This window comes from Sceloporus undulatus, chromosome 1 (genome assembly GCF_019175285.1).
Source record: "Sceloporus undulatus isolate JIND9_A2432 ecotype Alabama chromosome 1, SceUnd_v1.1, whole genome shotgun sequence".
Classification (NCBI taxonomy): domain Eukaryota; kingdom Metazoa; phylum Chordata; class Lepidosauria; order Squamata; family Phrynosomatidae; genus Sceloporus; species Sceloporus undulatus.
Window position 1 is genome coordinate 221,176,088 of NC_056522.1, and position 22,071 is coordinate 221,198,158.

The following is a 22,071-nucleotide window of genomic DNA, read 5'->3' on the forward strand; positions in this document are numbered from 1 at the left end:
CATTTTTTTTGACAGATTATGCAAATGCATGTGCATTTAGAATATGTGTATGCTTGTGTTACATAAGCTTGCTATGGGGCAGAACGGGGCTCAGAAATCCAAGGCACAGGAAGGAAAATGGGGCTTAGAAATCCAAGTCTTATATTGCTTGCTATGGGGGCAGAACGGGACTCAAAAATCCAAGGCATAGGAGGGGAAATGGGGCTGAGAAGTCCAAGGCACAGGAGGGAAAATGGGGCTGAGAAATCCAGGGCACAGGAGGGAAAATGGGGCTGAGAAATCCAAGGCACAGGAGGGAAAATGGGGGTGAGAAATCCACGGTTTATATTGCTTGCTATGGGGGCAGAACAAAACAGAGGCAAATTTGACAGAATATGCAAACCTTGCAATTAGAGTTTTTTGTGGGTTTTTCGGGCCATGTGGATATGTTCTAGAAGAGTTTCTTCTTCATGTAGAAAGGTGGTATATAACACAAAGAGGCAAGCATTCTTTGAAGATGCTAGCCACAGATGCTGGCGAAATGTCAGGAAGAAACTCTTCTAGAACATGGCCACATGGCACGAAAAACCCACAAAAAACTATGGATGCCGGTCACAAAAGCCTTCGACTTCACCTTTGAACTAGACTTTTAAAAAAGGAGGGAAGCACTCATGCTGTTGACGAATGGCAGCATGACACGCCACCACTGGCATCGTATTATTGACAACCAGGAGGCTCCATCTTAAATCGCTACTTTGTGAAGTGTGAACATCAGTGGGGTAAACTGCGCTGGGGAGGTTCAATTGGGGCAAAGGTAGTGTGAACATCATTCCAGACAGATTCAGTGTGGGGATTACCAGATCTGCCCAGATCTACCCAGGGGAAATGTGGTAGGGGGAATGGGGCCTGAGATTGATTTAGTAAATTTAGGTGAACTGTCTAGCTTTGTTTATCAGTGGTTTTGGTATTTTCTATCATCATAAATTTTGCATTCACTAAACTAAATTTTCATAGATGTCCCAAATTCTTGATAATCTTAATAATTTTAAAGCATGATAGATTATTTCAGATAATTCCCAATATGTATCAACTGCAAATGTAAACGCAAAGTGGGAAATAAATTACTTATTTGAATCCATGATATTGGGCAATCAAAGCAATTTTTGGAGCCTATGGGCCTAAACAGACAGGCCAAAATAAAGCTGCTTCGGGTCACTTTGGAAGTATGCTATTTAAATGATACATGTGTCCTAAAAGGCCGGAAGCCACGCCAAAACCACACTCCAGTCATAAGGACTGGAGTGCAGCTTTAGCGCAGCTTCTGGCCTCTTAAGATACATGTGTCATTTAAACAGCATACCTCCAAAGTGACCTGAAGCAGTTTTATTTTGGCCCGTCTGTTCAGGCCCTGAGTTACAGGGGGCTTTAGTTTGGTCTTTATTGACTCTCATCATCCTTCCAAGAGCTGGATCACTTCAGTCATCATAGTTACTGAAACACAGGTACTGAAATCAGCATGAACTGGCTTTTGGCAAAAGCTCATCAGTTTCTAATTGCTGAAATCCACCCAACAAAAGGCCAGATCATAATAGCAGCAACATTTGACAGGGACTTCACAGTTATTGAATGTGAAGGCATTAACAGCTTTCCTGATTTATTTAGTTTGTAAAAAAAGATATCCATCCTTCTAGTGCAGGAGTGGGCCAGTTGCAGCCTGTGGGTCATCTGTGGTCCTTGGACCCACTTTTGTGTCCCCTAAAGTCCCCCCACTTGTGCTGAAAGGCCTTCCAACTTTTTTAAAAACAACTGATATAATTGGGGGCCATTTTTGGCACCCAAACCATGCACCCCAGATCTACTGCCATGGTGCTACATGGAACAGCTCAGCGCACATTACAATATAAAGCATATACATATTTTTAATGAAAAAACCATGGGTCATCTCACCCAAAGGAGGGCAGGTTTAAGAATGAGTAGCTGTCGAGGATGCGGAGTTGTAGAGGTAGTGGAAAACAAGCACAGAGACCTAATCTGAACAGAAAGTGTAGCATTAGATAGGGGATGGTTTTCCTTCAGAATCAAAGTGGCAGATATGGTTTTTTAAAAACATTAATGGCCCGGTACAGATTGGGGAAAAGGGACAACCAAATGGCACAGCCTCCTCAAGGCATAAAAAGAACCTGTTCCCGGCGGGATTTTTTTTGCACCGTGTGCAGGGCGCCATTCCAGCCCTCATGCACGCTGATTACATACACGTGGCGCTGTGCCGTTTGGATGCTGCACCATGCATACGTCATCATGGCGCCCCCCGTGTGGACAAGGGCGAGTCATGATGGCACCCAGACAGCGTGGTAGAGCTTGAGAGTGTGCGTACGCTCTTCTGTCCCGAGCCGTAAAATCGGCCCAAGGCCAGTGCTTTGCACCAGTCTGTACCAGGCCAATATCATGTATAATTTGGGCCTTAGTCTCTACATTATTCCTAACTATGAACTGGGGAACTTGACTGAATAGAATGGTAGCCCTCTAGGAAGCTATTAAAGAATTATACTATTGACATGCATTAACAGTGAACTACTGTTCGATTATAGAGAAAAAAAAATCTTATGATAACATGAAAACAAGATTATGGAAAATTCCATAGTAAGTGTTATTTTCCCATTTATTTTCTCCAGATTGCAGAAGGTTGTATGAGCCCCCATGGCACTGTATATTTATAATATAAGTGCTTTTGTGAAAAATTCTTCCTTACCACAAATATTCACTCCAAATGTATGGCTGCTTGATTGATGTCTAAATAATATTTTACATTCTAAAATCCTTTTTATTCTTTCCAACAGTATAAATACAAAGAAGGCTATCGCAAGCAGCTTGGCCACCATGTTGGAGCTCGCAGCATACAGGATGATCCTAAGCTTGTGCATTCTATGAATGTAGCCAAGATGCAGAGTGAGAGAGAGTATAAGAAAGACTTTGAGAAATCAAAGACAAAGTATAGCACTCCTGTGGACATGCTGGGTGTCTTATTGGCCAAGAACTGTCAGAAACTGGTCAGCGATGTTGATTACCGCCATTATTTGCACCAGTGGACCTGTCTCCCAGACCAAAATGATGTCATCCATGCAAAGAAAGTATATGAATTACAAAGTGATGTAAGTAATTGTCTGCTTCAACTTCACTGGGTGGGAAAATCAAAGACCTATAGTTTCTTAATAAAAGAATAATATGATAACATATTGGTTTTGAAATGTGCTTGGGCATAGATCTAAAGCTGGGGTCACCCCTAATGGTGTTAATCTCCTATTGTGTTTTAGGAGATGTTATTAGAACTTATACGACTGGAAGGATCCTGATGCCAACAAAACTTGTGATTCTGAGGAGTTTGAGTAGTAAAACAGAGAATGGACTCTCTCTATATATATAGTTTGAAAGAAAATGCTGTGTCAGCTGCTGTGATGACATACAGTTTTAAAAAAATGAGTATGCTACTAGTCCACAATCTGATTTCATCAGAATAAAATAATTAAACCCCTTGCTCTTGAGCACATGGATTGTGGACCATAATGACTTAAGATGTTTTCTTCAAAATCAAGCAAAGCCAGTTCACAACAGTGAAGGAGAAACTTATTACAGTTCTTAGGATGAATAGATCAGTTTCATATGTTTGGGGATGTTAGGACTATAAATGCTAACTAAATAACATTGAAATGTGTTTCTTTACAGAACTGCTACAAATCAGATATGGAATGGATGAGAGGCATTGGCTGGGTACCCATTGGCTCACTGGACACTGAGAAAGCCAAGAAGGCTGGACAGATCCTAAGTGAAAAGCTCTATCGTCAGCCACCAGACAAATTTAAATTCACCAGTGTGACAGATTCTCTGGAAATGGCTTTGGCCAAGCACAATGCAGAAACAATGAATAAGGTGAGCACCAATTGCATATCCTAGATATGGGAGCATCTGTCTATTGAGAATTAAAGAGCATATTAGTGATTTCATTTTATGGTTATCAGTTAACAGGCACACACTCTGAATATTTATCTTTTAAAGTATTTAATTTTAAATTTGTCTTTCATGTTGTGGTGTTTAGCTATCTGAAATTTATTGCTTTGGCTGTGTATTAGTTGGCCATGCTTACTAATGTATTGTTTTAGCCTTTAGGTCTTTATTTTGAAATGTCAAGTTTTGATTTATATTTGTTTTATTTTAAAAAACACCCTTTTATCTGGTATGTCACCCAGGGTCATACAGCTATTGGGTGACTGAAAATGGAATGAATCGATGAATCAGTGAAGAATTAATGAAAGAAAAAGTGGGACAAGAGATAATGTGTACATTTAAGGTCCTCCATTTTTCTTAAATGTCCTACATTTTGGGCTGAGTTTTATCCTGCAGTTGTCCTACAGTTTGGTCTCGAATTTGTTCCACATTTTCTCACTGGTAATAGTGGACAATTATGGCAACCCTATGAGTTGGCAGGAGAAGCGCAAGCACATTCCTTGTTTTTCCATGAAGAATAATGCCAACAGTACTGGGAATAGAAATGAGTTGTGTTGTTTCTTGACTTTCCTTGTCTGACACCACTAATTATACATCGCTGCATAGTTTAAAACTCAAAATCTATTAGAATATCAATATAAACAAGTCCTAGGCACACTTATTCAAGGATTTGGCTTCACAACAGTCAGAATAATCATGAGGTCCATGCTGGGGTCCAAAAGACACTGCAGAAATAATCCAGTTTGAGGCCGCTTTAACTGCCCTGGCTCAGTGCTAGGGAATTCTGGGAATTGTACTTTTGTCAGACTTTTAGCCTTCTCTGTCAGAGAGCTCTGGTGCCACAATAAACTACAATTCCCAGGATTCCCTAGCACTGAGCCAAGGCAGTTAAAGTGGTCTCAAACTGGATTGTTTCTGCAATGTGTTTTGGACCTATGTTGCACATTATTTGGCAACACCATTATGAAGCTGCTGCTTTTCAGGATTCAAGTAAATAGTCATATCAAAATCTTGTATGATGTAAGTTGACCTCATGTATAAGTTGTGGGCAGGTTTTGGGGCCCAAATTATAGATTTTTATATGACCCATGGATAAATTGAGGGTAAAATTTAGGGGCATGTAACAAAAGATCTAAAGGATGAAGCAAAGGAAAACAGTGCTAAAGAATTTACAAAATTCCAGCAAACATAACTGTGCTCATGCTAAAGTCTGGATGGATGAGAGAATAGAAGGGAGTTAGTGCTTCCAGGACAGATTATGCTCTTGCCTTTCACCAGGCGATAGTTCCTTTATTTAAAATAAGAATTAAAGTACACGGCTTACATTGACCCATGGATAAGTCAATCCAGGTTTCTGGAATCAGTTTTTTGACTAAAGTTTCTAGACTTGTACATGAGTATATACAGTATGTAAAGCTTTATAGTCTGTTGCCTGTTGGAAATGAAATCCTTCCTTGATCCAGAATATGGCTGGTGATACAGGGCTAAATACTATTACTTGTCTCAGTTAAAGTTAACTCATTGAATCAAGGCAGCTCAGTAATAGTCATGTAAATTCCACTAATTTAAAAAAGTTTACTCTAGCTAGCACTAGCAACTGGATTTAGGTCATAATATGAAGCGATTGCAGATGGCCTATTGAATGGAACAGAACATTGTTCTCGGGAAATGTCTTGGAATCATTCCACAAACCATTTGGGACCAAGTTATAAAAAAGTTTTCCCTAGCATCAAACCATGAATTGGATTGATCTGTGCTGTTATGCAGAAGTATGAAAGCACCTCATAGGTGAAATGGAAACAAATTTTAAAAATACTTGGCTACAGATTGGGTCTCCTTTATCTGAAATCCGAAATATTCCAAAATCCAAAACATTTTTCATGGGTAGTTGAGAGTGACACCTTTGCTTTCTCATGGTTTAATGTTCTCAAACTTTGTTTCATGCACAAAATTATTTAAAATATTGTATATAATTACCTTCAGGCTATCTGTATAAAGTCCATATGAACCATGAATGAATTTTGTTTTTAGACTTGGGTGCTGTCTCCAAGTATCTTATTACATACTACTTCAGTTGTTCCCAAATTTTGGTCCTCCAGCTGTTTTGGACTTCAACAGCCAAGATTCTTGACTTTCAGCCACAATCAATGGGCTTCTGAGAGTTGAAACCCAAAACAGTTGGAGGACCAAAGTTTGGGAATCACTGTACTCTATGTTAATACAGTTATTCCAAAATTCAAATAAATAAATAAATAATAGAAAATCCAAAATCCAAAGCACTTCTGGTCCCATGCATTTTGGGAGATCCAACCTGTACTATAAAATTATGCTAGTGAATTTCTGCTGTTCTCCAGGGCATCTATCTTTTGCTGACATGTTTTATTGACATCTCTGTCTAAATCTATTCCTTGGAGTAGAAGCAGATTAAGCGAAGTAAATTAAGCCCAGCAATTACACTGGTCTTGCTTTTTTCTTACTTTTAATTTCTTTTGCAGCGTTTGTACACTGAAGCCTGGGATAAAGATAAGACTCAAATCCACATAATGCCTGATACCCCTGAAATCACACTGGCTAGACAAAACAAGATGAACTACAGTGAGGTGAGGTATTTGACTTAAAGTGTGTGAAACTTTTGATTTTTGAATATAGCCATTGTATGAAGTTTCTCTTCTGCATGAGTACAACAGGAGGTTATCTTCCAGAGATACTTAATGGTCACTTTTGCTTGCTGATGAGGCATCACTCTGTGAACCAAACTCTGTAGTAGCTGTTGAGTTTGCAGCCATTTTCTAGTGATAATGCTTAGGCCGATCCTGTGACAGCAGCGTCCTGCTAATATCAAATGTCTAAAGTTTGGTCAAGTAAAATGTGTGGGTGACCAATAAATAAACAGGGCTGCAGACACAGTGCAGAATTAATTCAGTTTGACACTGCTTTAACTGCCATGGTTGAATGCCATGGAATTTTGGTATATATAGTTTTGTGAGATACGTAGCCCTTTCTGTCAGAGAACTCTGGTGCCACAACAAACTACAAATCCCAAAATTCCTGTCATGGCTCAATGTTCTAGAATTCTGGGATTTGTAGTTTGGTGAGATATTTAGCCTTCTCTGTCAGAGAGCTCTGATGCCACAACAAACTACAAATACCAAGATTTCAGTTGAAGTAGTGTCAAATTGCATGAACTCTGCAGTGTAGTGTGAGTCTGGAACATTTTTCTAGGTCCCACAAGCTGCTGGGCTTGTAAAAGGCTCACTGCCAGCCTTTTGGGAGTTTTTTTTTCTAGGCCCTGCACCATTCTGGCCAGAGCTTGTACAACAAGATGAACAAGTTGCAATACTGGCAAACCACTTCCTGCCTTGCTCCAAATGGCCAGTTGGACCCCAAAGGCATCCCATTATCTTTCCCCCCAATCCCTCACCCTTTGCTCTTAGCTTTTTGTTGCACGGACATTGCAAAAGCACATACAAATAGCTTCGAGCCAATAAGCTCTACTGACAGACAGGGATGGACAAAGATGAATGTCTAGACTTTAAACTCACAGCCAGAAGAGAAAGTGTATCCTCTTGAGGTGTTCTTCACCCTGAGATTTATCCTCCTGCCTGGAGACCTGGAAAATTACAGCTTTGGTTGATCCTCTGAGACTCCTGTTGTTCTTCAAGTCATTTACAACTTATGGTGACCCCTAAGGCGAACCTGTCACAGGGTTTTCTGGGGCCAAGTGTGTGACTCGCCCAAAGTCACCCAATGGGATCCCATGGCTGAGCAGATAATTGAACTGTGCCATAATCCCCAATGTTCTCTTACCCCAGGCCTTCCTATGATGGGAAATACCTGGCCCTCAAAACCTCCCCAGAGTGCTGCGTACCATTTAAAAGCTATTCCCCACTATTGGTGCTCATTTTAGGTCCAAAATGGCCTTTAATCAAAATCAGAAGTCACCGTGTGGTCAATTCAGTTTTGTTTTCTAAAAAGAATAGTGTGGCTTGAGAATGCAGGCCCCAGATCCTATGTGGCTTCTCATCCCTGCCCTAAAGGCATAGGAGGAGGCCAGAGAAAAATGTTTCTTAAACAGTTTTCAACCTCAGGTGCAAATTAAATGATCTAGGGAAACATTTCAGTTATTAGATTTTTGTGGGGATTTCAGGCTACAGACACTGGTGAAACATCAGAAATAAACTCTTCCTGAACATGGCCAAATAGCCCGAAAAACCCACAAAAAACTATGAAAGCCTTCAGCTTCATATTTCAGTTATTATTTGACTGAACAAATGAACCAAACTGGTTGCCATTTGGGCATTTGCACCTTATTTCAGGACAGAAGAAAGAGACAGCTCATTCCTATCAATCCCAGGAAAAAGTTCTTAGCTGGGACTATAGATTACTTCTGGGATTAGCCTCAGAGGAAAGTCCTCACCCCTACAGAGACAACATGTAATCTTGCTCAGAAAGCCTATGAAACTTTATGTAGAAGAACAGTTGAATGAACTTCATTTCATCAAGATGAGTACCAGAGGAAAGGGGGGAAAGGTCCTTCATTCATATAGATTGGCATTCACTTGGATCTAAATGCCAAGAAGGGGTGGACAAAGATTAGAAGCAGCTAGAACTGTTTGTTGTATTGCTGTTGTTATGTGCCTTCAGCTTATGGCAACCCTATCATGGCATTTTCTTGGTAAGGTTGACTTAGAAGAGATTTGCCATTTCCTTTCTTTAAGACTGAAAGAGTATGTTTTGCCTCAAATTACCTAGAGGGATTCCCTAAAGGGAAATTTTAGATGTTAAATAGTGCAAGGGGGCTCTGTAACCTATATACAAGGTGAAGCATCACTCCTACAGTCTTCGGGAGGGAGCAGGGAAAAAAGGGGAGGTCTGGAAAGTTTGGTTGGACTGAAGGCTGTAAAAACGGTTTTGGATGGGGGGGGGTCACATGTGGCCCTGTGCCATATTTTGCTGATACCTGGTAATGAGTGAGACAAAGACCCCCCCACACACACATATATCTGTGTTTCATCCTTCAAGCCTCAGAGAACGCTACTGGAAGTAGAAGGCATGAGAGAGGGGTCATCTATGAGAAATGCTATTGATTACAGAGTTTGCATTATCTTTCCATACATGAAGGAAGGCAACATTTAGTGTCAATTTGTACTGTACAATAAAAAATCTACATGTTTTCTATCTTTCTCTTTTGAAAAGAGTCTGTATAAACTCTCCCTGGAAGAAGCAAAGAAGAGAGGTTATGACTTACGAATTGATGCAATTCCAATCCAAGCTGCCAAGGCATCAAGAAATATTGCCAGTGATGTGAGTTTTCTTGGGTATAATTAACCATGCTAACTAAGTGATGGGTGTTGTAGTCCAACTGGGAAGTGACTGGGTTGGGGAAGGCTGGTGTATATAGTAATTCAGAAATGTGTTTTGCTGAGACTCCAGCATTAAAGAGACAAATCACCTTTTGGCTTATACCAATAGAATATAATAAACAGTTTAACGCAATGAAAAAAGATGCCTTTTGAGATTAATTCCTACTTCTCCAAAGTTACCAGCAACTAGAATTTGTTGGAGAGCCTCTTGTTTACAAATCCTGCGATCTATAGTTTGTTGTGTCTTTTTTTTTGGGGGGGGTTCTGTTTTTTTCTGTTCTCAGAATAAATTTCCCCCTCTGGAAAACCTTAAAGAAAACTGCAGTATAGTTCAAAACCTAGGATCAAAAACAGAATTTTTCATTTTCATTATGAACTGTTAGATTATTTACACAATTGCTGCTAATTGGCTTATATTATTTCTCCTACCTTCATATCTGTACACCTTTTGCAAACAAGACAGACAACTGTGCTTAAGGAAAAGTATCCCTGTTCACATATACAGTACCTGAATCAAGGTTGTGTCAATTTATAAGAGAGTCTGTTAAGAAAGAATTATCAAAATTACCACATCCAGTAAGTGTATATTAAAGTGGCAGGTCTCTGCACATCCTTTATGAGATAGCTGAGCTGAATGGTTTGTTAGAATCCCTTAAAGCCACAGATAATATGAATGAACCCAGGGAGCCCCAAAGAGACAAAGACAAAAGTTTATCACTCTCAGCTTTGTTTATGGAAAGTATCAGTTGATGAACATTTGCTCCATAGTGGCCATCTTGTCATCATCTAAGAGGTAGACATTACCCTAAAACCTCTGTTTGTGCCTGCATAGGCAGTGTAAGAAGGATGAAATGGGCCATGGGCACAGCAGTCTTCAAGGAAGTAAAATATTGGATAGACAGGCTGGTCAGAGCTGGTAGATTATGACTGCCTTCCTTTGCTACTAATGCACGACTACTGCACAATCCACCAACAAGGTTGCAGTCTTGGTACCTCAAGCAAGCCTGTCAGCTCCCAGCTATGTCAGGACTAGAAGTAAGATTGTAGGTCTCTTAGTAAGAAGCAGATTGTAGGTCTCTTAGACATCACCACCACCAACAGCTGGAAGAATCTGGCCCTGTCTACACAGGCCTTGAACCTTATCGCACACATATTTTTTAACGTTTTGGGAACTGTAGGAGGATGCTCGTGTGTGCACGCATCCTGCAAAAAACGGAGTTTATCACACACGAATACGTCCTCCAATAGGCCCCGTTCCGTCCCCCGGTGTGTAGCCATCCCCATCCACAGCACTGGATGGGGAAGGCTGTGCGCCAGGGGACAGAACGGGGCCTGTTGGAGGATGTATTCGTGTGCGATAAACTCCGTTTTTTGCAGGATGCGTGCACACACGAGCATCCTCCTACAGTTCCCAAAACGTTAAAAAATATGTGTGTGATAAGGTTCCTTGTCTGCTCTGTGGGTAGTCCTGATACAAGGCCCAATCCCAAGTCTGATGTGAACAGTTGGGATGAGGTCCAGCCCATTCAGCACCAAATGGAGTAAAAATACTTAATATTTGCTCCAGATCATCCCAAAGGATCCAGAGCCCTCTGTTGCAGCTTCAGGTAGCTGGTCACATGCATACCCCACTGTGCCATTCAGCATGCACTTAGACACAAAGTAATACAACATGAATCCACATTTACTATATATGTTTGTATTTATATTTGTAGATATTCACATTCATGCTTGTGCAAAACAAATAATCTTAAAATATTGAGATCAGTTCCCATCAACCTGTCTGGGCTTCTCTTTTTCCTCCCCTGTGCCTCTTAATCGATGGCTTTAATCAGTATCTCTTTTCATGTTTACTTTGCAGTAAGTCTCCTTGAATTTAGTAGGACTTATTTTTGAGTATACCTCTGAGGAATAACACTTTTAATATAATTTACTAGCTGATTTCTATCGGTTCATCTATTTTCTATCCAAAATGCACATAACTAGAATGTTTCACACATCCATTGTGTGTGACAGAATACCTCTTTCTGAAGGCCCTTCATTCTAATTGAAAGTGATAAGTTCTGGCTTCCCATGCCATCTATGATCAAGAGAGAATACTACCTATGGTTTGCTGCAATTTCTTTCATTGCCATTTGTTTACTCCATACAGGGTCAGTCAGCAGACTTACTTATTAATCACAAATTGTAGCATTAAATTAAACAGGGCTAGTGGTTAATTATATTTTTGCCTTGCTCTTACCATACCAAAGTTACCTGATAGGCACTTTTCTTGGTGGTAATTTATAATATGCACATATATTTCAGTATAAATACAAAGAAGGCTATCGGAAGCAGCTTGGCCACCATGTTGGAGCTCGCAGCGTACAGGATGACCCTAAACTTGTGCATTCTATGAATGTAGCCAAGATGCAGAGTGAGAGAGAATATAAGAAAGACTTTGAGAAATGGAAGACCAAGTACACCAGTCCTGTGGACATGCTGGGTGTCTTATTGGCCAAGAACTGTCAGAAACTAGTCAGCGATGTTGATTACCGCCATTATTTGCACCAATGGACTTGTCTCCCAGACCAAAATGATGTCATCCAAGCTAGAAAGGCCTATGATCTACAGAGTGATGTAAGTACCATTGTTGTTATATGGAAGTCAATCCAGATGTGAAAGGGCAGCCACAGTTCTTTAGCTGTCCGTCTTCCTTATATATGTATAACAAGGTTGTAGTGGTGGTGGAGTCTGATTTTTACACCAAAAGGGATACATGGATGAGTTTAGCTAAATTTCTCCTACTTAGCTTCATCATTTCAGATGCTTTTCACCTAACCCAGCTCCAGTTTTAGACTGAGTCCCTATTGGTCTCTATTACTCTTCCAAGTTTCAAGGGTGGACTATCTGAAGTAAAGAAACACACCTAAAGAAAAAGTGTACCAGTAGAAGTAATTCTTGTCTCTGTTTGAGATTTTTGGTGTGTACAGACAGACACTTTCACATGCTAAACCACAGAAATTGGGTGTGTGGAATACAATTTTTCCCTGGAGATTTAGAGTGTTTTCCTTCCAAAATGCAACTATATGGACATCCTGCATACAATTTTGTGACATATTCAAAAGACTCTTTGAACTTGTGTAATCTATACCTGTAATCTTACGACTGAAGTGATGGTTAGGTTTCTAGTCAAGTTATACAAGCAGAAAAGGTTAACTTGTTTGTACTGAATTTCTTATTCACAGAATTACTACAAATGTGACCTTCAGTGGATGAAAGGGATTGGCTGGGTCCCTATTGGTTCATTAGACGTTGAAAAAGCCAAAAAGGCTGGAGAAATCCTAAGTGAAAAGCTTTACCGTCAGCCACCAGACAAGTTCAAATTCACCAGTGTGACAGACTCTCTAGAAATGACCTTGGCAAAGCATAATGCAGAAACAATGAATAAGGTAAAGCAACAAAACTGTGCAGTTTACAAACTAGCAGTATAATGCTGTCACTGCTTGAGAATATGTGGAGGTACGGAATAATAAGAAAACTAGTCAGGGACACTATCATTCCAGAATTTCAAGCCCCACTTATTTCAGCTGCAGAGATTTAAGCATGTCCCATATCTTTCTCATTTTAAATTGCAGGAATGTACACCTTCCTACTCTTGTCTGAATAATGAACCATTTGTATTACGTTTACTATATGCCATACATCTCAATTCTTTAATGTTTCTATACAAATTGACAAATAAATGATTATCTAACAAGCAAAATTGCTACAAATGGCCTTTGCTCATTTCTATGCAAGCAAATGATTGCTTTTAGTGCTTGATGAAGTTACTTTTATGAATCACAATCACCAGCAACCATGCTAGCTGGGATATTCTAGGAGCTATAATCCAAAAATATTAATTTTCCATTGTTCTGATCACTTTGTGGTTCCTTTTGGATCTTTATAGATATTTTCATCAACTGTCTTAAATAGGAACCTTTTGAATCATTGCTTGACATAATTAATTAGGTTGCACGCCTATTTTTGGTTTTTGGTAGAAAAACTGCCACAGTTTTGAGTAAGAGGCAGGTACCTCATTCCTCATCCTCTGTGAATTATAGATGTAGATACAACAGATGAAATAAATTAATTAACTCCATCTTATTACTGCAAAATGCATCTGGTTGCTAAAGTATCTAATTAGAAAACATGATGCTCTAGCTGGAGATCCTACATTGAACAGGGGGCAGCACTTATTCTAGCTGTTAATAGGGCTCTTCCAATGCTATGGTTGTATGATTGTATGATTCCTAGTTCATGTTAAAGTAGCTATCTCATATTCTTTGCTATTCTACAGCGCTTATACACTGAAGCCTGGGATAAAGACAAAACTACAATCCATGTTATGCCTGATACACCTGAAATTGTGCTAGCAAAACTCAACAAACTGAACTACAGTGAAGTGAGTATAAGGATGATGGCAACATATAGCAGTAATTGTGGCATAGCCTGTGGAGTACACAGTTACCACATGCCAAGTGTGGCTAAAGTATGTTATGCCTCAATTGCCCTGCAAAGGTTTGTCTTAGTGCAAAGCCACATTGCCTATGTTCTCAGATCACACTAAGGGGGAAAACAAACTAGCAGGAAGGGGTGGCTTAAAGCCACCCCTCCCAAAGATGGATTGGGGTCATGGTGAACACACACTGCAGCCCCAATCCATCATGAAGCTGGCTGAAAAAGGAGTGGCAAAGAGCCACTCCTTTTTCGGCTGGCACAAAGCCAGCTTTGCTACGTCCACTGCAGCTGGAAGCTGGCTTCATGATGCTCTGGTGGTGTGCAGCATGTAAATGCCACACTTCTAAAGCATCATGAAGCCACCCAGCTTCCGGGCGATGTCAAAATGTCATTGCAGTCTGCAACATCTAAACACCTCCCACTGATGACGCCCTGAAGACACCTTTTTTGGGCCATTTGCTCTGGCCCTAAGACATGGTTTATATTAGCCATTATTTGTTACTTTAGCCACAAATTGTTCTGCAGAACCACAATTTATGTTCCCCTTCTGTTTGTTTCCCTGTCATTCTGTTTGTCAGTTCCCATGGTGAGGTAAACTACTGGGAGCTCGTAACAGTTCTGTGATTAGATATAATTTAAGCCATTACTGAACCAAATCAAAGTTAAAAGCAAACAACAAACCATGGTTTCTAATGGTTGTTTTTGGTGAGTTGCAGCCATGGTTTCTGTAGGGTAATTTATGTTTCCTAAGGCTTTAGCCACTGTAAAGGAAAGAAAAATGTAAATAGCAAAAATGTCAAAGCCAAGCCTGTTAGGGTCTAGCTTTAAATCAGCAGAGTAGCAGAAATGTACCTTTGTCCAAGGTTGCTTCCCTAAGAACTGAGACTGACTCAAAAACAACACCAGTAGCTTGTAGTTCAAACAAAAGTTTACTAACGGCTTTAATCTATATATATATATATATATATATATATATATATATATATATACATACATAAGAGCTATATCCTAATCTAGCTAGTGAATAGTTGAGGTAGAGAAGTAATCTTTATCTCACCATCTTTCCAAAGAAAGTTGAGAGAGGCTGAGAATGGAAAACCAACAGTTCATGAGAAAATATTGAGAGAGAATGTTTGTTAGTCCCAAAGGGGAAGTGACCTAAATTGCATGGTTAGTTTTAATGTGTGTGTGTGTGTGTGTATGAGAGAGAGAGAGAGAGAGAGAGAGAGAGAGAGAGAGAGAGAGGAGTTTGTATGCAGGAAATCCCTATCTATCTAAGGAGGGGGAAAGCAAATGCAAACATTTTCCAGCAGTTTGCTTATGAGAATGAATTAGAACATAACAAAAAACTATAATTTAAGTATAGCAACTTGGCTTACTATTATGTACAAGCACAGTCATTGTGGGATTTGCAATATGACTTAACTGAAGGAAAAATGTTCTTTCTCACAGAAACTATATAAACTGGCTATGGAAGAAGCAAAGAAGGAAGGATATGACCTACGTGTTGATGCTATTCCAATTCAAGCTGCCAAAGCTTCCAGAAATATTGCCAGTGATGTGTGTATTGTTATTATTATTATTATTGATATTGATATTATTATTATTATATTTATATCCTGTTTTTACTGCAAAATTGAGACACAAAGCAGCTTACAAATTGAAAGAACAAAATAATTAAAAACATACAAATTGAGCATGAAAATAGAATTAAATTGTTAAGAGTATTAAAACTCAAAGAATAAAATGCAATTAAGAAAAAGTGCTTAAAAACAGTACATATTAAAACAGTTAAGAATACTAAAATGCACATAAAACTATTTAAAAAAATAAAACCTTCAAATTCAGCAGCACAAAGCATTAAAGAGTTCAACCTCAACTATCAGTAAAGGCCTGATGACACAAAAACCTACTGCCTGAAGGACAGTAAGGACCGGGCCCTCCTGGCCTCTCTGGGGAGGGAGTTCTAAAGCCTAGGAGCAGCCACTGAGAAGCCTGCTCACCTGTTCCCACCAAATAAACTTGAGAAGGAGATGAGTGTCTCTCAGGGTGATCTTAAAAGGACCGTACAGGGAGATATGATCCTTCAAAATAGCTTGGGCCCAAGCCATATAGGTGAAAACCAGCACTTTGAAATGAGCTCACGGATGGATCAGCAGCCAGTTGTTGCAACAAGGGAGCTGTATGCTCCCTGTAGTCAGCCCCAGTTAATAACCTGACAGCTGCTCTTTGGGCCAGCAGAAGTTTTTGAGCACTTTTCAAAGGCAGACCCTTATAGAGGGCATTACAATAATCCAAACAGGATGTAACCAAGGCATGGAAACCTTTACGAAGGCTATTAAGACGGAACTCTTCCGACAGGCCTTTCCAGACTAGAACATATTTGTTGACCCCCCCCCTTTTCCCCCTCCCATTATCCTCCATCTTTATCTTTTACTCTACCTGGACTCTGCTTGAAATTTTTTTACTTCATCTTAATGTTTATTGTACACTAATGTTTTTTTTTTAAACCTTTCTTCTTGGTTTAATCTCTTTTTAGTGTTTAATTATGTTTTGTTTTTTTGACAGGGGGAGGGATGGGGATCTTGGAATTTTCAATGCATTTCTCTTTTAACTGTATCTTGTTCTACTGCTGTAATCTGCTTAGCTTCCTTGAGATTAAGCAGAATACAAATTATTATTATTATTATTATTATTATTATTATTATTATTATTATGTACAACTTTGGCCAGATCCAGTTTCTCCAGGAACAGGCACAGTTGGTGCACTAGCTTTAACTGTGGAAAAGCAGTCTTGGGAGTTTATTGCATTGGCCCTGAAACGGGCCCAGTGCGTTCTAAAACGTGTGCGTGTGCGGGCGCACATGGAATGGAATGGGGCTAAGAAACCTATTTTACTGCACGCTGGAATTCCGCCTTTGCGGCCGGGTGTTCCAATTGCATCCCCGTTCTGTTCCAGAGGGCACCATTTCTGAGAACGCTTTAGAACAGTTTGCAAAAATGGCACCCTCTGGAACGGAACAGGAACGCAATTGGAACACCTGGCAGCAAAGGCGGCATTCCACCGTGTGGTAAAATAGGGTTCTTAGCCCCATCTTGTTCTGTGTGCGCCCACATGCACGCACGTTTTAGAACACACTGGGCCCGTTTTAGGGCCAGTGCAATAAACCTTTTGGTCACCACTGAGACTTGGGCCTCCAGGCTCAATGCTAAATCCAGGAGTATTCCCAAACTGTGAATTTGTGTTTTCAGGGAGAGTGTAATTCCATCTAACACAGGCTTAATCCCTATTCCCAGATCTGTCTTTCAATTGACCAGAAGCACCTTTGTCTAGTATGGATTAAGCTTCAATTTGTTTCCCTCATCGAGTCCATCACAGCTGCCAGGCACTGGTTTAGCACATGAACAGCTACCTTGGAATTACATGGAAAGGAGTAATACAGCTGGGTGTCATCTGCATACTGATGACAACTGACCCCAAAACTGTGGACAATCACTCGCAGCAGTTTCATATAGATGTTAAATGAGATAGGAGACAAAACTGAACCCTGAGGGACCCCACAGGCTAATGGCCAAGGAGTCGAGCAGGAATCCCCCAGCACCACCCTCTAAAAATGCCCCTCCAGAGAAAAAACAAAGCCTTTGTCAAACAGTACCTCCAAGCCCTAATCTAGAGAGGTGACCCAGAAGGATAGCATGGCTAATAGTATTGAAAGCCGCTGAGAGGTTCAGCAGAACCAACAGGGACACACTCCCCTGTCCAGTTCCATGTGCAGGTCATCCTTTGGTCTAAGGTGACCAAAGCTGTTTCTGTCCCATAACCAAGCCTGAAACGAGACTGAAATGGATCTAGATAATCCATCTCATCCAGGAACCCTTGAGTTGAGAAACCACCACATGCTCCAGCACCTTGCCTCAAAATGGGATATTGGAGACTGGCCTATAGTTATCTTGTACTGTAGGATCCAAGGAAGGTTTTTTTTTTCAAAAGACGTCTTACCACAGCCTCCTGTGGCACCACAGACATTTTGAGACACTGCCTTGCTGTAAAAAGGCATTAAACACTTCTGTGTAAGAAAGTACTTGACTGAGAAATTCAGTGATTATTTAATCCTCTTTATTAAAGGACTACAGGGCTATGCAGACTGCCCCTAAGGGCTTCCAGCAGCCCTTTTTACAGCCAGAATGAGGCCATGGCAACCGCATGCTATGGATCCAATCTGTCCTTCGCAGGGAGCAAAAAAGAGCTGCAAAAAGTGGTTTGTTTTTGCGCCCTGCAAAGGGCGCGATAGCTGTGCTGCTGCAGCTTTATGACACTCCTTTGGCGCTGTGTCATGTGGAGCGGCCAACCTGAGGGCAGGGCCAGAGCATGCATCATATCGATGCTTCGCCCCGACTCTGCCCCCAGGCTGGCTTTTCTTGCTGATCTGCACAGCCTCTACATCATCCTGAGAATTAGGGGGATAAAATGCAGCAGGGCACTTCTTTATCAGCATTATGGAGAAAGTTTAGAAAAGATCATAGAGAAAATAAATTGTTAGTATAGTACATGGAGATTGGAAGATAATTAAAAACAGCAAATTGGAAGTGAACAGAGATATTAATATGGAATGAGATTCAAAGTCCTATGCAACTAGTTTTTTCATATCAAAAGGACTGTTGTTTTGTGTTTCATAAAAGTAGCTCCCTTTGCCAATATAACATTACCTTTGAAAGTATTAGATTTTGAGCAGGACATTAAAAATCCCACTAACTGTGACATATAACAGGGTTTTTGGACTTTAAATTTTGGATCACAATAGACTATGCTGTTTAAGTCCAGTGCAAGTTAAAAGTCCAAAACTTTTGGAAAGTCAGTAGTTTCCTTGCCATGGTCTAGAATTGTTGGGACTGTCCAAAATGTTTTTTTTAAATCCTACATATAAAAGAGGAAAGGAGTGCAGAAATGAATAAAATTGAGTAAAATATTTACAAATGTTATAAACAGTGGGCAATTTGTATAATGGATTGTAAGAATGAAGGAATGATTATACAGCTAATGAAAGGATAAAAGGCAAAGGATAGACAAAACCAAACATAATTTCTCAATGGGTGGCATATTTATAATCTCCACAAAATGAGAGAAATACCAGCCAAAGGTCATTTTACTGAAGACTAGTGAAGTGATGAAGAAGCAGCAAATTAAATGAGGAAAATAGTGGAAGCAAATAGTAGCATGGGAAGGGGATGAGTGGAATTATTTTGTTAAATGTATTTTAATTGAAAATCTTGAAAAAGCATGATGGATAAATTTAGACAGCCCTCATTTTGATTCTTACAGATGCTACATCTGCAATGCAGAAATATGCCAGATTGGCACTACTAACTGCTGTGGCTAAATGCTATGGAATCCTTAGTAGTTTGGTGAGATATTTAGCCTTCTTTGTCAAAGAGTTCTGGTGCTACAACAGACTACACTTCCCAGAATTCCATAGCATTGAGCCATGGCAGTTAAAGGGGTGCCAACCTGGATTATTTCTGCAGTGCAGATGCAGCCAGAGTGAGCTTACAAAGGGGTGGGGTTCATAGTACAGTTATCTGAAAAGTGTTTTTCTGGACAAATGATTTACATGTGTGCACCTTTTCCAGTACAAATACAAAGAAGGCTATCGGAAGCAGCTTGGCCACCATGTGGGAGCTCGCAGCATACAAGACGACCCTAAACTTGTACATTCTATGAATGTTGCCAAGATGCAGAGTGAGAGGGAATATAAGAAAGACTTTGAGAAATGGAAGACCAAGTACACTAGCCCTGTGGATATGCTGGGTATTTTATTAGCCAAGAATTGCCAGAAACTGGTCAGCGATATTGATTACCGCCATTATCTGCACCAGTGGATATGTTTACCTGATCAGAATGATGTCATCCAAGCTAGAAAGGCCTATGATTTACAGAGTGATGTGAGTATGATATGCATATGTATGCAACCAGTATATATGTGCACTTACAGATAAAAGAACTGGGAGGAAAACTGGGAGGTGGTGGCCTATAGTGCAAGGGGATGTGTGAACACTCACCTGTTGCTGCACCAACCCAGGGACAGGAATGGGCTGGAACCATGGGTGGGATACCACGGGGTTGGCCTGTGGTATCTGGCCTGTGCTTATAGTCCCTTAGAAGGTTCACCTAACTTAGAATGCAACATTTAGAACTATAATGGCTACAGCCAGACAAATTCATGCTATGACACTGATTCTGAAGCAGTTATCCTGGCTGCCTATTTCCTTCTTAAGCCAATTCAAGAGACTGATAATGTTTAAACCCCTAAGTGTCTTGGACTCAAAGGCTTGCAGGATCACTTTGCCTTAGACCAAGATCTTTGAATAATGATGGGGGGGGGGCTCTTTTCCTCAGGTACATTATATGCCAATAAGGGAGAGAATCTTCTTAGTTGTGGCACCACATCTGATCTTTTTACTCAGTCACTTCTCTACATACCGACCCATCTCTGCTTGCGTTTCAGGCTATTTACAAACAAGATCTGGAATGGCTTAAAGGTATTGGGTGGGTTCCTGCTGGCTCCTTGGAAGTTGAAAAGGTGAAGAGAGCAGGGGAAATCCTAAGTGAAAAGAAGTATCGACAGCCACCTGATCAGTTTAGGTTTACCAGCATCACAGATTCTTTGGAGATGGAGTTGGCAAAACATAATGCTGAGGTGATGAACAAGGTGAGTCTTCTAATCAGACATTACTAGGACTAGGTTGAGTATTGTCATATGAGTACTTCAGTACCAGGCAAATTCTAGATTGCATTTTAGATTGAATAGATGTTCTTCCACAATTGGAAAGGAAAAAGACAGACCACATGTTAAGCAGTCACAAAATATAGACTTTGGGGCTGTACAGATAGGCCATAAAGGTTGGCATGGGGGTGGCATAGGGCAGGGCTATAGAGGCTGGTGTGAGGAAGGCAGAGGTTGGCACAGAAGCAGCGTCATGACAGTTGGGAAGATCTGTGTGATAATGACAGTCCCCAACATGGTATGTTTACATTTTCTACTGTAACATGATTGTGGTGCCTTATGTATCTGATGTGATACCTTGGTCTTTCTTTCTCTTTCTCTCGTTTTCCTCCTATGCATAGTGGTAAAATAAAACATGGCCTTGGAAGCTAAGTCCTCTGCATTTCTGAGATTTAGTAATGGTATAATGTTAAATGTTAAAAATATTATGTTCCTGTATTCAGTATTTAATCTAGAAAATCTGGTTGCAGTGGTAGCTGGTGGTTTTCCCACTAGAGGTGATGATGAAGCTAGTCAGGGGTTTAGGCTAGACTTTAAATGAGCTATCTAGGGTGTTGAAGACTCAGGTTAGGAATCACTGCCTCGCTAACATAGGAGCCACTGCCAAGGCATCACTTTGAGGATTGCACCAGGTGTTACCCTAACAGGGTGTGTGTGTGTGTGTGTGTGTGACACCACTGCTTCCCAAGCATCTGCCTTCTGGGAGAAACTGGCTATGTTGTTCATCTGTGTCCCTTTAAAATGCTGAAAAGATGGTGTAAGTGCGGTGAGGCTCAGTAGGAAGTGAAAGGAGAGGCCCCAGGTTTTAATTTAAAAAAAAACAACTCTATTTTTTAATTTTTAAAATGATTTTTAAATTTCCTTTTAAAACATCACATCTTACCAAGTTTTCACTTTAACTGCATCAAACTATGTACATGCAAATACATTTTAGGTTGTGCATATGGTATTGTAATTTAAAGCAATAACTTTCATTTTGAGTATTGTTTATCTCACAACTATTACCAATACATTCAGTGATATATGGGAATTATGATTTATGAGTAACATTATTACAAAAAATATTACTAAGAATTTTGTTTGGTGTGATATGTGAAGAAGTCAATGGGAGGGGTGACACCATGAGTTACTGCACCGGGTGACACTAACCGTAGTGACACCATTGTGCCACTAGGTCCTTTGTAAATATATTTAGTTTGGTTTCTTTATGATATTCATATAGTCATTGTTATTTATTATATTATAGCAATAGCATCAATTTTCTTTATACCCGTATACTAAGTGTGCACATTTATTATGTTTTCTTAAATCCAACCACTATCTTTCCCCCTCCTCTCCACAGCGATTATACACTGAAGCCTGGGATGCTGACAAAAAAACGATTCATGTTATGCCGGATACCCCAGAGATTTTGCTGGCAAAAGCAAATTCAGCCAACATTAGCCATGTAAGAGCATTTCTTAAGG

General features: G+C 40.1%; 1 protein-coding gene across 24 annotated transcripts in view; it reads left to right on the top strand.

Moving 5' to 3' along the window:
- The window catches only part of NEB (nebulin), a 215,393-nt gene that overhangs the window by 88,956 nt on the left and 104,366 nt on the right, over nt 1-22,071 (top strand). For 23 of the 24 annotated variants that reach the window (XM_042478209.1, XM_042478218.1, XM_042478235.1 and 20 more), the window contains 11 exons: nt 2,817-3,128; nt 3,700-3,903; nt 6,474-6,578; nt 9,175-9,282; nt 11,649-11,960; nt 12,569-12,772; nt 13,663-13,767; nt 15,276-15,383; nt 19,452-19,763; nt 20,327-20,530; nt 21,948-22,052. In XM_042478209.1, the coding sequence (XP_042334143.1) occupies nt 2,817-3,128; nt 3,700-3,903; nt 6,474-6,578; nt 9,175-9,282; nt 11,649-11,960; nt 12,569-12,772; nt 13,663-13,767; nt 15,276-15,383; nt 19,452-19,763; nt 20,327-20,530; nt 21,948-22,052 (2,079 nt within the window). The remainder of the gene's footprint in view (nt 1-2,816; nt 3,129-3,699; nt 3,904-6,473; nt 6,579-9,174; nt 9,283-11,648; nt 11,961-12,568; nt 12,773-13,662; nt 13,768-15,275; nt 15,384-19,451; nt 19,764-20,326; nt 20,531-21,947; nt 22,053-22,071) is intronic. The other variant, XM_042478365.1, reaches the window with a different exon arrangement.